Below are 16,568 nucleotides of genomic sequence, written 5' to 3' on the forward strand. Positions count from 1 at the left end.
TTCCACAATTAAAACAATGCTTACCCTTAGTCTTCTTGAATCCTCTTTAGAATTTAAATTTCTTGTTAAATTTCTTCCCACTAGCATTTTTGAAAAACTTGCCCTTAGGCTTTTCAGCCATTTGAGAAGTTTCAGTTGGTTTGGAAGTAACCATTAAGGATGAAGGTTGGGATTTCTTTCTCTTCCTTTTAGCCTCCAATCCTAACAAAGTAGGTAAGTTTTTTTATGTTAGCTTCTCTTCCAGATAGGTTCAAAGTTGTCACTACTGAATTCCAACAAGATGGTAGGCTATTGAGAATGGTGGAGACCTGAATTTTATCAGGAATAGGGTTCCCAGTGGTTGCCAATTCCTTGGCAATCACATTCATTTTACTAACATGATCTACTACAGAATCCTCTCCTCTCATTTCACAGTCATAATATTTTTCAATTAACAATTGAACATAGGTTTCAGTTATTTTTTCATATGTTTCTTTAATGTCTTCAAACATGTCTTTAGCATTATTGTGTTCTTCAAACATAACTTCTATGCCAGGCTCCATAAAGGTTAATAAACAATTTCTTGCCTTCCTATTATCCCTTTCCTATTTTTGATATTCACAAATTACAATCAAAGAATCATCATCATCAGGTTTAGAAGGAATAGGTTTATCTAAAATATAATCAACATTTTCTTCATCAAGTATCCTTCTAATCCTATGTTTCCAGAGAGCATAATTGGTGCCATTCAGTTTCTCAATTTTACTGAGTTCTTGGGATAAGGCAATAGCAGACATGATTCAAAAAAAAAAAATAGCAACAATATTCCAGATATAAACAAAGTAAGCACAATATCAGTTGTTGTAATTTATGAGACTGTCATTCAATTTTAGAGGCCAAAATTAAATAAATAAAGTAAATGCAAATGGAGTACTTAGCTATTACGCAAAACGTATTAATTTCTCCAACTCCCACTGTTCTTTTTAATTCAGCAGCAGCATCGGTATTCGGCAATGATGCTTCAATCCGATTTGAAATATCCTCAAGAATGACCGTAAATGGTAAACGAATGCAAAAATGAACAAAATAAATAAATAAATAAATGAAATTCTAATACCCGGTTAAAAAGTACTTGGTTTTTGGCTCACTGGTCGAATACAGTAAAAGCCCTAAATCCCTTAGGGGTTTCTTGCCTCAAAACTTCAAATCTCGGCTCTCAATTGGCGATCAATGATGGATGAGTGGAGCTCTTACCGTCGCCGCTCTGTTAAGTTCTGAAGATCCGGAAAAATCCCAATGTCATTAGTTCAATCCAGATCTTGCAGATGTGTCCACAAAAAAGGATGAAGCTTCAGTAGTTTTTCGAGCAGCAGATTCGCTTGAGAAAACTTGAAATAAGAGTCTGCCGCCAGAGAAAGATGTCACTGGAACCCACGTTCGTCCAAAAAAAATTCGAATAGGTGCTTCAGAGGTTGCAGTAATGTGGGATCGAAGCCGAGGGTTTTGTTGTCTCGGAGTTGCCGGAGCCGCCGGAGATAGGCAGTCGAACAGGGGACTCACAGTCACCCGGTGATGCTTTCGAACAAAGTTTTCGAAGACCAAACCCTCGTTGCCATGAAGATTGCATAGATGAGACGAGTCGATGGCATAGAGGTAGAGAGGTAGAGAGGAAACTGTCGAAGTGGTTTTTGTTTTCTCTCTCTTCTCCTTCGGATCTTAAAAGATGAGATATGACTTGGTGAGGCGCGCCTATGTTTTGAACACTATACCAGTCGAACCATGCTCTGATACCAGTGAAGCACCATTGCGTGTAGGATCCAACGGCTAAAGTCACTGGCGCTTTTACCTGCATGCAAAGAGAATTCATAGTATCGGACTCGAGACACCAATCATTGTTTTAAAGATTGGTGTCTCGGGTCCGATACTGTGAATTCTCTTTGCATTCAGGTAAAAGCGCCAGTGACTTTAGCCGTTGGATCCTACACGCACATGGTGCATCACTGGTTTAAGAATCTGATTAGAGCCAAAAGTGAGAGGATTATTTTCCTTTTGAGTAAAGAGCCTTATCTCATTGTTTTAGAAGCACTTGGGAGAGATCCCTTAAATAGTTGCTCCTCCAACGTCAAGTTCCTTGATATTAGGAACAATAGCTATCTGAATAACCAATTGAGATAAGCTTTATCATTTATGCTCCACCAGATTTGAGACAAGTGTCTCAACTTGACCAAGGATCTAACCACTTGGTCACCCAGTCTAGACTGGGTCAAATGGACATCCATTGACCCAATAAGAGCTGGAATATGGATCCAAATCATCCAACAACATTGGTATCTCCATGCATGAAAAAACTTTTTAAATAAGCAATCAAATAAATTTTGTTTTTATAGAAAATAAATAAATAGGTAATTATTTAAAATAAATGATTGTGTGTGAGAGTGTTGCATGGAGATGACCATCAACTATCAACCATCAACATGTGGCTTGTCACATGGCCATTGGATATTCCAACATGTTGAGGATTAAACGAGGGCCTATGGCCACTCCACCATCAAATAAAATAGGATCAGGAGCAAAACATACTGATCACGCCTGGTCTCCTTTCGCCCCTATTTTTAGTCTAAAATAACGTCTCTTTTTAGTCCAAAACAGTATCTTCTCACACTTGTTTTTAGTCAAAAGAACAATGAATGGAGACGGGGAAGGTGTTTTACTTGTTTGGGCAATGAATCAGAGTAGCATCATCCCTGTTATTTTGTCCAAAACAGAGTGGTTTTCATCCAAAATAGCGCCTTCCCATCCCCTATTTTTAATGGGAAAAACATCAAAATTTAAACTGGGTTCAGAATAAAAAAGAAAGAAAAGAGATGGTACATGATGTACCTGGTTGGTGTCATTCCGCCTTTGTTTCTCTCTCTCAAAAATAGAATTACTTCCACCAATGTGAAAGGTATGACATGAAGAAAAACAGAATGAAAATAAAAAATATAAGTGTTGATCGTGAGAAGAGAACGAAGAAAAAGAATAGAAGAAACCTAACTTAAGAAATAGAAGAACAAAGTTTTTGTGTTTTAGTTGGACGAGTGGTTTTGGACGTGATAAACCCTCCTAGAATCGTAACAAAACATGTCTCTTTTAAGGCCATTTAACATGGCAAAAAATGGTTCAAATGTAAGAATTTAATTGGTTAAATTCATAAAAAAGTGGAATATATAGATAAATAGATAGATAGATAGATAGATAGATAGATAGAGATAGCCTATTATCAAAATTCGGATTCAATACTATTAAGGGTAATATTAATTTGATCCGTTTATAATTGGATCTAGACCTGGCAAGTCTAATTGGGTTGGGTCATGGGTCAACCCATTGACCCAATTGTCAAGTCTAATTGGGACTATTTATGCATTGCTAGAAGTTTTCGCTTTTTACTTTTTACTATTTAGTCTTTACTCTTTATTGCTTACTCTTTGAATTGTTAAACGTTCAAGGCTTTTTCATTTTATATTTGGAATTTTAATGTTAATTCCTTTAATTTTGGCATTTTTCATGTATTTTTTCTTTATTTTTTTTAAATTTCAGTTATTTTTTGGGATGACCTGAATTAACTAGGTTAATCCTAACCCAAACATTTAGGGTTAGGATCTAGTATTTGACAACCCAATCCAAAATCAACCCAAAGTGTCTTGACCCAACCCAAACCAAATCCACCCAACTCTTGCCAGGTCTAATTGGATCCAATATGGATCCACCCCTATCTGATTCCGTTTGATAAATATATGTGCTTATAGATAATTATATATTATCTATCAATAATGTTGATTTGAATGTTGTGTTTTTACTGAATTTTCATTCGTTCGAGTTTCAGGTAAGTAATTTTCAATTAAATTTGTTCATAAAATATAATATGGAAGTCCTTTTTAATTTATTTTATTAATAATATTATATAATATTTTGATCATTTTTATTTGATATATTTATACTATTCAATATCTGATTTCAATTCGAATTTGGATCTACCTATGTCCGATCCAATTCGACGAGAGAATATTGGAAAGGATTTGCCATAGAATATTGAGAAACATATTTAAAAAACAACATTTTAGCCTCCTAGGGTGATCGTTCATTAGATTGGGCTAGGCTTGGCTTAGGGGCTACAACCCACGCCTGTCCCAGTTGTGCTTTGGGCCTATAATACAAAGATCCCATTGTAGTCCCTTGAACTTTCATCAGGAACAAACAAGGTTCAATTTTCCGATATGATATGCTGTATGGCGTATCTTATCATATCAGTGGCTTCACGATACGCTTATTTAAAGGTGTTTCAGGAACTACTCTTTTTTTAATAAAAAATATAGTTACAAATATGCCCAAAAATCAAATTTTGAAGAAAAAATTAAAAAAGAAATATAAAAGTGTGTTAATTTAAGTACCGATATGACAATATGCCCCTGCTGGTACACAGGGGTGTATCGATATTTTGAACCTTGGGAGCAAACACCATCCTGTACTATGGAGTTAATGGCAATAAACCCTTTAAACATTTGTTTGCCACAAATTTCGTCCTGAACTTTGACTTTGAGACAAATGCCCCCGACCATTAAGTCATATGATGAAATGCATTAAATTACCAAAAAAAAAAAACCACCTGAACTTTTCTTATTTTATTTTCCTTGCTCTTTTCTCTTAAACCCTAATTGACCCAAAAATATTTCTATTGTCTTCAAACGAAACAAGCTAAAATAACAAGAATCATTTAATTGATATAGAAAAAGAAGTTTCTTCAAATTCTTTTTTCACTTCACTAACATAAATCTCTATTCATTTTAAAATATAAAACTCTCCACTCCTTTCCTAATAAATTAAGAAAAACAAAACCAATCCTTAAATTTATATCTATTAGAAAGAAATCTCTATCATTACATTTGAATGTCGAATCTAGCAAAAAATCTGCTAGGATCTATTAGAGCAACCGGTAGGACTTAAATATTATATTTAGAAAACTAATCAAATCATAAATTGTACAAATAAATAAGAAATGGTAGTTTGGGGATTTAAAAAAAAAATTGAATGTTTGAATGAGAATCTTTTTCGAAATTAACTGATGGAATTCTAATGGAGAGGGATATTTATTGCAAAGTGAAAGTTTAGGAGGTCTTTGTAATTTACCCTATAATATTTATATATTATATAACGTATGTTATGATTTATATAAATATAAAAATATTATCATTATGTTCCGGACCGGCTGAACTAGGATAAAATGGTCATCCCCATGGCTTTTGAACTGTTGTTGGCCTGGTCAGTTAGACCGTTTGGCCGGGAACCATCCAGGCAACTGGTTCTATTTTACCCCAAACCTGATCCTTGGCAAAAAACCATTGAATCTATCAAGGACCCATTGACCCGTTTAACAGTTTTTTGCCTTTTATTTTTAATTATTTTTTAAAATATTTTATTAAAACAAAAATCAAATGGTTGAACTATCAACCTAAAAACCAATGGCTAAAACGATTCTGATTCCGGATTAACAGGTCGTTTTTTAAAACATTAATCATCCCTACTATAGAGATCCAAGAGAACAAAAGCCTTGTACACATGATTAGACCCTAGAGATAGACATGGCTGAAAGCTAATTTAGAGATATATTTTATTTAAAACATGGATCTCTAAGCGGAGGAGTAAATGAAAGGACTTCTCCGGTGCAAAATTTATATGCAAAATATATAATGTTTTAAAATATTATATGGGGCTTAGTTTGATAATTTCTAGGCTTCCAGTCTGGGTGAGGCTGTAACATCTTTCATGCTTGTGACTTTGTTTTGTAATAGTGTGGCTGTCTCTTATATCTTCATGTATATCTTTTTAAATGCCAGTAATAATGGTTATAGGGATAACATTTTTATCTTTTTTACCTTTTCAATTTTCCCGTCCCCACCCTCTCTCAGTCAGTGCTGACTGGGGGGTTTAATCTAATTTTGTTCATCGTTCAATTACTTAGGTGGTGAGGAAAATAATGTTTGCACACTCCTTTCATTTCCTAGCAGGGCTGACAAATATTCGGGTCTGGGCTTCCATCAGGGTAAACACGAAATTTACCCGTTAACAAAACATGCAGGCCCAGTCTTCACACTTTGACAAATCTTCAGACTCCTATTTTGATAATATGCCTATTACAAAAATAATGTATTAATAATGTAAGTTAGGCTCAATTTGAAAAGAGTATAAATATAAATATGTATAGTTTAAATATTATAATATAAATATGTACAGTATATAAATTTGTTAACTCAGGTTGTATTGGTTTGGGTATGTTTTTTGTTTATTTTGTTTGTTTAAAAGATTTAAACTTAAAAATTAAATTTAAATTTAATAAAGTACATTGGTATTATTAAAAAAATAAATTAATGAGATAAACTATTTTAAATTAAGAAATATGGGAATTTTCTCACTTTCTTGTATTAAAAATTATATTTAAAATATAAAATATTAATATATATCTATGGTGGGGTCAATTCAATTTTGGTTGGTTTACAAATGACCAAACCGAAACTGACCTAACTTGGTCAGGTTGAAAAATTGTTGAACCAAAGCCGATCGAAAATACTAGAAAACCCACTAACTCAAGTCGAGTTTGATCTGATTGATTATTAAAAAGTTAAAATATAAAACAAGTATATACTCTTATGTATTTATATTGTTTAGCTTTCACTTAACAAAACCCGTGCATCACACGAGTCCCCGCTAGTACAAAATATAAGGTTTTGTACTCTACATATTTGTATTTGTATTCTTTCCAAACTTTAAGAGCAACCAAAATAAGATTAAGCAATGAAAACCAAAAAGTCATGTGTTGGGTTAAGCTCAAATTTAGCTAACTCAGGTTGATAAAATTGGGCTTAACCTTGTATTGGACCAGGCCCGAACCTCATCCCTATCACAAAATATTATCAAATTTAAAGCACGTAAACACTTACTAGTGGTTTTAAATAGAATGGAATGGTGAAACAGGACTGGTGTAAACAACCCCATATATTTGGGAGAAGGTTTTGATGATGATAATGATGACGAGAGAAGGATTGTAGAGTTGGTGGACAATGGCAAGAAGAAAGACTTCCATTTTATTCCTCTTTCTTAGTTTTTATGAAAATGAAAAGAAAAATGGTTGTATCGTTTACTTAAAGATCAGCTTGAATAGTCTTCAAGAATTTTGTTTATATGACGTGGTTGCAAGTGGCTGGTCCAACTAGTTCATGAAATTAAACATATGATGTCGGTGCTTTATGCTTAAGGTGCAATTCAGTTAAGCTTTAATTGAACGTTTTGGGTTAAAATTCAATTAGGCTTGATTGCTAATTGAGTTTGAATCTTAGAATAAGTTTAGAATAAGTTTGATTAGTTTTTCTAATTCGAATTTGATAAAAAATTCCACCCACATATTTGAATTTTTTGCGATCCAATAAAATATTTAGCTCAAAAGTTTGTTACTCTGGTTCAATATATTTGAATGTTTTGAAATCCAAATCTCCTATCCACAAGAATACCACCCACATATACAGCTACACATTCATGGGAGATATTCCCAAGGTAAGGCTGTAATGTATGTGGGTAGGAGATCCGAACTGGAATTTTTGAGCCGAACTTGAACTCTAATTCAAATATGGAAGTATTTTAGTCATATGGAATCTTCTCAACTGCAGCTCTACTTTACACTATCCCGAAAAGGTACACATGGTAGTGATATTATTTGAATAAGTTGAATGTGTACGTCTAATTTATCAAAACTGGACGGTTGGACCAGAAAAACTGGGAACCGGCCAAATGATTGATTTTGTTTTATCTTAGAATTGTTATTTTGCAAAAATTATTGATTTGGTCAGAAAATCGTTGATTCAGACAATCAAATTATTTGAACCGTTTAATAGTTTTGGCTGTTTTTTATTTTTCTAATTTTTTATTTTTTTTTATCAGAACAAATCGTCTGTTTGATTTGAATGATCGAACCATTCAACCCAGGAACTGGATTCCTAATCAATTCGTTGTCCGATTCGATTTTAAAAACCTTGGTGCCAACATACCACCCCTCCTTTATCCATCAAATAGATGTAAAATAAAATAATTTCCAAAACAAGTGTCATTGCAGTATTGTAACAGTATTATTTTTTTCATAGGTTGACGAAGATTGAAGAAGAGATTAGGTGAACAATATAAGAAATTAAAAAGAAAGATTAATTGGCAGAGCTTATGTTGTAAAATAAACATAAAAGATGGATATTTCTTGTAGAGAGTGTAAAGGGAGAGGAGATAGTTGGGGAAGGATTGAAAATGGAGGGAAAGGAGCCCTTCTTTCTTGCCACTTGCCAAAGAGGTTTGGACTCGGGCTTAAAAATCAAAATTGTGTGGACGACAGGATTAGGCAACCAGCCAGCCTTCCTACACGCTACAGTACTTTAGTTCAAATTCCCAACCTCCGTTCTAAACGAGGGAAGAAATACCCCTCGTTTAAAACTAAATCACAACGTTGCCAGTTGCCACCCTCATGAACTGCGATATCCATGGATTATGGCTGGCCAGTGGCCAACTCCGTTGTTGATGTGTTCATTTTCCAAAGTTAGGAATGACTAGAGAATACATAATTACAACTTTGTCCATCTTTATTGGATTGGCGTATGTCCGCCAGTTGCAACAAAGATGGAAAAGCAGTGCCTCTGCCTCATAAAATGAAATTAATTTAGGGGTCATTTGATAAATCTTTTTGAAGATTTTTTGATAGTTTTGACAGTTAAAATACGTATTGAATTTTTGTATTAAGATATGAGTAGTTTGAAATTCACCTTAAGGTGTATTTTTTTGCATGAGGATGAATTGAAAAAAAAAATGCAAAAATTTCATTTGGAGTTTTTCGAAAATCATCCATTTTAGGCTTCTCATGTTTTTTCAGCGCTTTGACTAACCAAACGGAAATAGACTAAATCATGGTCTGCCGAACTTATAAATAACTGACAGACGGTACAAAAAGACACACCAAATGAGGCCTAAACTTTTGCTTTATAACTGCAACCGGTAGCATGCAAGTAGCAACTGAGGCTACTTGCAAACATATATGTGAAAAGCCTTGTATTTTATATTATTTTGTATATATTTATATTGTACATATTTACATTTGTACAATCTTTCCAAACTGAGCCTGAAGGATTGTATCCGCATATCCGCATATGGCGTTATTTTCGTAAATTAATATTTTGGAGGTTGGAGAAACTTGGTTTTGAATTAGACTGTATGTAATGGGGGTATTGCTTCAAAAGAACAAAATAATAAAAATAAAAATAAAAAAACGGAAGAAAAACTGTAATGAGATGGGATGATCAAGATCATAGTTTTAGAGATTGGAAGGTGATACATGTTTTAATGCAAATATTTACCTTGATTTTAGTACAATTTATAAAAGTTAGATTTAATAGTATATTATTTATTTATATCTTTACCTTTAATTGCATACAATACATGCATAACATATTACCACGTTACCCTTACATTAGTTCTTGCAAACCAATAATAAGAATATGATAGCTCTCATAATCCTTCTCTTGCATTATATTTTAAAGAAATAATAACAAGAAGAGATATATAAGACCTACCCTACAAATACATATTGGTTTTAAGAAATTGACGGAGGTAAAAAGAGTGACCATCCCAAAATACTTGATTGAACTACATGTCAAAACTGTCCATTGTCTTAATCTCAGTTTGAAAAGAGTACAAATAAATTATGTACAATACAAATGCATACAAAGTACAAAGTTTTGCATCCTATATATTTGTATTTGTATTAGTATTTTCGAGTTGTTGATCCAGGTGGTCAGACCGTTCGGCATGGAACTATCTAGGCAATTGATTCTATTTTACTCTCAACCCAATTCTTGGCAAAAATCATTGGATTGGTCAACAATCTGATGATTCAGGCAATCGGGCCATTTGACCCAGAAATTGTCCAGGCAACTGGTTCCATTTCGCTCTTAACCCAATCCTAGCAAAATTCATTGAATTGGTTAACAATCCGATGATCTGGGAGATCGGACCGCTTGGCCTAGGAACTGTTCAACTGTCTAGGCAACCATTTGACTTAGCAAAATTCCTTGGCCAAAAACTATTGAATTAGTCAACAATCCAATGACCCCGATGATTGAACCATCTACCCGTTCAACTTGGACAATGCTTTTTGGCTGTTTTTATTTTAATTATTTTTTAATTTGGAACAGACCATCTATTAAATTGGATGGTTGAACCATTGACCCAAAAACAGATGGCCAAAGCAATTCCAGTCCGAGGTCGATTTTTAAACCTTGATTTGTATTCCTTCCAAACTGAGCCTTTACTGGCACAAACGTTCATAGGTGGTGCTGAGTGCTGACAACAATCTTTAGGTTAATTCGTGGTTAGACTGCTTCGAGTTCCTGAAACCGACCCAAATTTGCACCGACCTAACTTTTCTTGCTTCTATCACCATTTGGCATTTCTCCTGGTTTTGTTTCTCTCGAAGACTCGAACAAAGGAAACCGACCAAGCTCGGCTTGACTATACCAACCCGGATGCCCCGCTTTAATTAAGCATCCTGATTACTTAAATTAATGTTGACAGACCTTGTTCTACCCAATGTATAAGTAAATATTTGATTACCACATTTATTAAAATAACAAATCACAAACGAAGAAGAAGAATCAAGAGATGACAAACATTAAATAAAAATGTTAAAATACTCGAAACTTAAAGAGGCGGCATTAGGGTACTTTGAAGCACTGGAGTTCGTTGAGCCAAATTTGACTTTGCAAGTCAAGGTTTAAGGTAAACCTATCAAAACGGAGCCAAATTTGACTTTGAAGCACTGGAGTTTGTATAGAAGCAATTTGCCTTAAGACACTAAACAAATCAAAACGGAGCCCAACAATTTATATACTGCCTCCTCTTCTCGATTCCTCTCTCCCTCATCACCGATTACAAAACTAGGTGCAAATTTACGCTTGCAGCGTGGATGAAAGCGCACACGAACAGAATGACCGGGTTTCGGGGCATCTTTCTCGTCGTGATTCTCTCGTTGGGTGTCAAAGCTTCAGTGGCCGGACGAAAGAATCCGTTGGTCGAACTATCCACCCATACAGACCTGATACAGTTGGCCGGATACGGGGTGGAGAAACTCTCGTCCGTCCTAGTGACCGGCACGCTTCTATGCGAGGCTTGTTTGCATGGGGAAATGGAACCTGAGCTTCGTCAATGGCCCATCTCAGGTCCGTAATTAAGCCCGATTCTCAATTTTCTTTTTCCCATTTTGAACTTACGAATTGCGTTAATTTCCTTTATTATTTAAGCTTTTGTAGTAAAGAAGGTGGAAATTAACGAAGAAGAATAGTAGAAAAGGTTTATACAACTCTTCCTGCGGAAGAATTAATATAAGAAGTCGAGTGCAAAATATTGGATATATACAATTCTTATCTCCTTCTCCTCCTCCTCTTTGGTCTGATGATCAATCACTCCACCACTTGAGATGATCTTTGTGTCATTTCGATTTCCATCCACATATTTATTGGAGAAATCGATGGAGTTAAACTAAGCGCATAAGGAATCACAATTCAGAATTCATCTAGTAACTCATTGTACATTGAATTCATTTGTGTTTCTTCTTCTGTGTGAAAGCTGAAGATGTAACTTTACTTGGTATAGTATCTCTTTGCTTAAAACATGGTCTGTCTTTCTCTGCTCTCCAAGACTCCCAAGTTTAGATGATTTGAGCACGCAACGCAAGAGCCTGTGCAAGCCAGAAATGAATTAGATAACCTAACTACCCAACCTTTGGGGTCTTCTTAATTTGCAACCTCCAAGAAACCAACGTACACGTACTAATGCTAAACGTTTATTTATTAAATTCATCTTTCATTTACTTTCCTAATAAAATTGTAAATGAACTTGTATGTGCAGGTGCAGTAATTGGCGTTGCATGCAAAACCAGCAGAAGAAAGATGTCAAAATATTTGGCCCGAGGGAAAACAGATGAATACGGAGAGTTCATAATTGACCTACCTTCCCAACTGCATGCAATTCCAGAACTGGACAAAGCATGCAGTGTTAAGGTTGTTGCACTGCCCAAAATAAAATCGGCTTGTAGTCGGGCTTTTGTTGGGAAATCCCAAGGAATAAAATTGTCGTCGGTTGGAAACGGAATCCGCACTTATACAGCCGGAGAGATAGCATTCCAAAAACAATCTAAACGCTCATCAGTCTTTTGCCTAAAGAAAGGAAAAGGAAAGACTGATATGCAGGGATTTCATCGTGGTGAGCCATATATAAGCTAGGGATCATGTGGGTTAGCTCTATTTATATTGGATGGCGCTTACAGTCACATTATCGACAACCCAATTAAATTCCCCAACTCCTTTAATTTTATGCAGTATATATATATCTGTAAATGTATTATATATTATACATTGAGTTTTCTTTTTTCTTACATCCTTATCGTCCATCCCTTTGCTGTAACCTTTGATCCGTGGGACAAGATTTCTTCATTGGGGTCTTTGATCATTATTGAAGAGATGTATTAGTAATAGTTGTTTTTCAGGTTGAATGAAACCATAAGGACTTTACAGAAGAGAAAAATGGACCAATAACCAACAAATTAAGCTGCGGTTGCAACAAGAATTCATATTATGTAAAGGCGCATGTTTTGCATAACAAACAAGGGGCCGGACGGAAGCGTGAATTGGCTGGTGCAAAGGTCTAATTTTGTTGCGGTTGAAACAAATACAACAAATGAGGAAAGGATTTCTTAATTAATCCGATTACGTAAGAAGCTCCCCTAATAATTAGCAAATTCATTGATTGTTTTCAGTTGGGATTACTTTGCATGCATGGCAAAATAAGAGAGGGTAGGGAAGGAGAGAGCGAGCAACTCAAGACGACTCTTGAGTTGAGGTCCAATTAAACTAATTAGCCACGTGTAGGATTCCCTACTAAAAGGGAGTTCAATAAATAGGTTTTCTTAACTGTAGGCCTCATATATACATCTCAAGGAAGGAAACACTACCGTAGCGCCCCAAGAACATCAGGAAACAAAGCGAAGTAAACACTACCGTAGCGCCCTTGCCTAATAAATTCCAGAAATTCCTTATGAAGCTTCCTTCAATTTCCTATATTTCTCTCTTAATTTTCTCCCAAACCAAACATATATAGGATTATCACATTATATTGCTTATTTATCCTCTCAGGATTCGGTGAGAGTGTAAACGAGTTGAACCTAGAGTTGTCCGGTCCAAGATTATGATGAATAATGTCGTTAAAATCATCATACAAGGGTAAAATACAAAAACCTCCCTTCCGTCATCTTTCCAGACAGAAAATGTTAAATTGATGTAGCAGTTTCTTCCAAACACCCATTCTACCCTTTTATAAATTATTTTAAATACAAAATTACTGAATAATCATGCTTTAATTCGACAAAAACATTAGAAGATGAATCGTTAAAAGGAGATTTTTGTCAAGTAAAAAAGCAGGGTTGTTTCAGTAATTTTATATGTAAAATAATTTATAAAAGGGTAAAATGGATATCTAGAAGAAATTGGTGCATTTTTTCATTTAAGAAAGTGATAGAAGGGAGGTTTTTGTCAAATTTCTCAAAAGTTCAGGGGTGGTATTTGCTAAAATTAAACTAGATGGGAGGTTTTTGTGATTGTCAGAAACTTTAGGGGAAGGTTTTGTATTTTACCCATCATACAATGACTTCACCAATAATCAGCCAATGAAACACTCGTACTGGGAGACCCAGAAAGTTAATTAATATTTATCCTGATGATCATCAATGTTGAGCACGGCCTTAGAGACTCGCATAAACAAATAGGAACTTTAAAAGTTTTCCTTTGGATTGGTGGAACAACTGGTGACTCCTTGGCATTTGAACAAGGTCTGAGAGATGAGCCCGCTAAATCTATACCATGTAGTTAGGTTGGTGGTTTATAATTAGAAAAACATGATTTTTGAACATCAGGAATCATAATTTCATTTGAAATTTATAGTGTTTTAGTTAGTTTCCATCCTCATTGGCAAGACTTTAGAAGGTTAAAGGCATAGTTGAGGCATAATGACCCAAAGTTTAAGATTAAAATTAATTAAAGTTTATAAATTGATAAAAATAACATATAATATACCAAGTTAGAATGATATAAGGTATAAATTTCCATAAAATAAAAAGTTTATAAGCAATAAGTTCAACGGTTAAGCGTCAAATAAAATAATGAATCAAATAACAATTATAAACACATTTTATGTGTCAAAATGTAAAGAGTTCTCAAATAGTTAAAATGACCTATTTAGAAAGAAATGAAACATATGAAGAATCATCTACATAATTGGATATTAGATTTATGGTCATTCAATAGTTTAAGAGAAAGAAAATAAGCTTAGCTAATTGAATCTTTGCAAAAAGAAAATAAATCCATTAGGACTAAAAGAAAATTAACTTGATATATTCAAGAGAAACTAAGAACTTGATTGGCCCTTTTTGCATTGAATTCTCTTAAAACAATAAGAGAAACTAATAGAACTCAATTTCCCTAATTTGTTTTTCATTTTTACTATTTTTATTTATTTGGATCATAATTATTGAAGTGCTTCTTCCATGTATTTTGAATTGTAAGAAATTAAGAATGCATAAAATATATTTTTTTGCATTAAATTGCTAAATAATCATTGATACTTGAGTCATACACCTTTTTACGCCTCATGCCTTGAGGTTGGAGGCCTACACATCATCCTGAGGGGTAAACCTCAAGGCTTAAGCCTTTTAATGCATTGCTCATTAGTGGGGCCCACCTCATAGGGATACTAGTTTAGAAAAATCACTTTGAAGTTTTTTTTTTTTTTTTTTGTTATATGGAATGTAAACTAGATTGTTGTGGTCTTATGTTTCTTGAGACTTAGTTATTTCCTTATGAACTAATTTGGCCATAGTGTTTGTTATTTTGGGATTGATGTTGAGTATTTGTATTTTTCTCATAAACTTGTATTGATATGTTTTAAAAATATGGTAGAATATATTTGAATGTATTTGAATCTATTTTGTTGGGATTATAAAGTATATATAACTATTTTATTTGAAATGGATAGCCCAGAAGACAGGGAAATGGAGAAATCCCCGTCCCCATTGGTGTGGATGGGATCATGGAAGTGGTTCCCTGGCCCCCTGCTCCACCCTATTGCCATTCGTATCTTCCAGTAAGACACTGGAAGGCCAATTATGTAATACAAACACAGTGAATGTTAAGAATAGAGAAACAATGTGTTACTAGTACGGCTGTCAGTTGGACTCGATTTGGTTCAATCCGATCCAATCCAATGTGACTTCATTACAAATGGACCAGGTCCAAACCAATCCAATGAATATTTTGGACCAGTCCAATTCAATTTTTGGATCATCCAATCTGTTTAAATTCGTTTTAATTTAGATTGGTTTCAACCCAAACTCGGTCCATTGACATTTATATTCTTATCTTATATCAATGGATCAGATATTGGCTTAATCCAATCCAATCCAATATAAATTTATTAGGGACGGACTAGGTCCAATCCAATTTAATAAATATTTTGGATTAGATTGGTCCAACCCAATTTGTCTTGTTGACACCCTTAGTTACTAGTGAGTGGACTTCCACGATAAGCTAAGATCCCAACCCCAATCCAAGGTGAAGGGCCTGAAGGCCCCCCACTCCGAGCCCATTGTTCCCCCAAAGCCCAACTAAGTTACTCTGTCGTGATAGATTGGGAGAAGAATGTCGATATATATATTAAAACAAAGCGGTCAAGAAATTTTCTCATTTTTTTAAATTTTTTATTTTTTTTATTCCATGTCATTTTCGAAACAACCAAAGAGATGCACTTTCCAATAACCTAAATAATCTCTTCTCCTAAAATTTTTCCTAAACTACCTCCCCAACTTTTTCCAAAATTATCTCTAATTCCTATTTATTTCCAAAATTATCACTAATTTAGTAGAGAGTTTCTCTCTTAAATTATCTCTAATTCCTATTTATCCTCTCCCCTACTTTATCTCTATATCTATTTAAAGAAAGTTTGGATTAAAAAAGTTAAGAATTATTTAAATATTCTAACAAAATTATATAATAACATTAAAATATTTATTGAAAACACAAAAAATAATTTTATATTTTTCCAAAATATATCACGAAATTATATACTAACAACTTAAATTATGTTTTTCTAGATATCAATTTAAATGTTTTTCAAATATTTAATAATATGTAATATCTTTAAATAAATAAAATTCAAATAAAAAATTAAATATTTTATAGATTTTTTTAAATATTTTTCATAACTAGATTTTAAATAGTTAAAATAATGGAATTATGTAATAAATTTAAAAAAATTCTTTAAAGTAGAAAAATAATTATAACATAATATTCAAATTAATAATAATTTAATATATTACAAAATTAATAATTAAATTATGTAATGATAGTATAAATTATGATTCGAGAAAATAACTTTCAAAAAAAATTAATATTTATTAATAATGATTTCAAACTCTTAATCTG

The 16,568-nt window shown here is 33.7% G+C and overlaps 1 protein-coding gene across 1 annotated transcript; it reads left to right on the plus strand.

Annotated features, from left to right (window-relative positions):
• The first annotated feature begins 10,921 nt into the window (after positions 1-10,921).
• Positions 10,922-12,614, plus strand: LOC148875065 (uncharacterized). The gene is made up of 2 exons (XM_088965045.1): positions 10,922-11,258; positions 11,947-12,614. Exons 1-2 carry the CDS (start codon positions 11,006-11,008, stop codon positions 12,318-12,320), a joined length of 627 nt encoding a protein of 208 aa, XP_088821171.1. The 5' UTR covers positions 10,922-11,005; the 3' UTR covers positions 12,321-12,614.
• Positions 12,615-16,568: the final 3,954 nt, after the last annotated feature.

The sequence above is a fragment of the Nelumbo lutea genome, chromosome 1 (assembly GCF_056320005.1).
Source record: "Nelumbo lutea isolate HS-2025 chromosome 1, American lotus-T2T, whole genome shotgun sequence".
Classification (NCBI taxonomy): Eukaryota; Viridiplantae; Streptophyta; class Magnoliopsida; order Proteales; family Nelumbonaceae; genus Nelumbo; species Nelumbo lutea.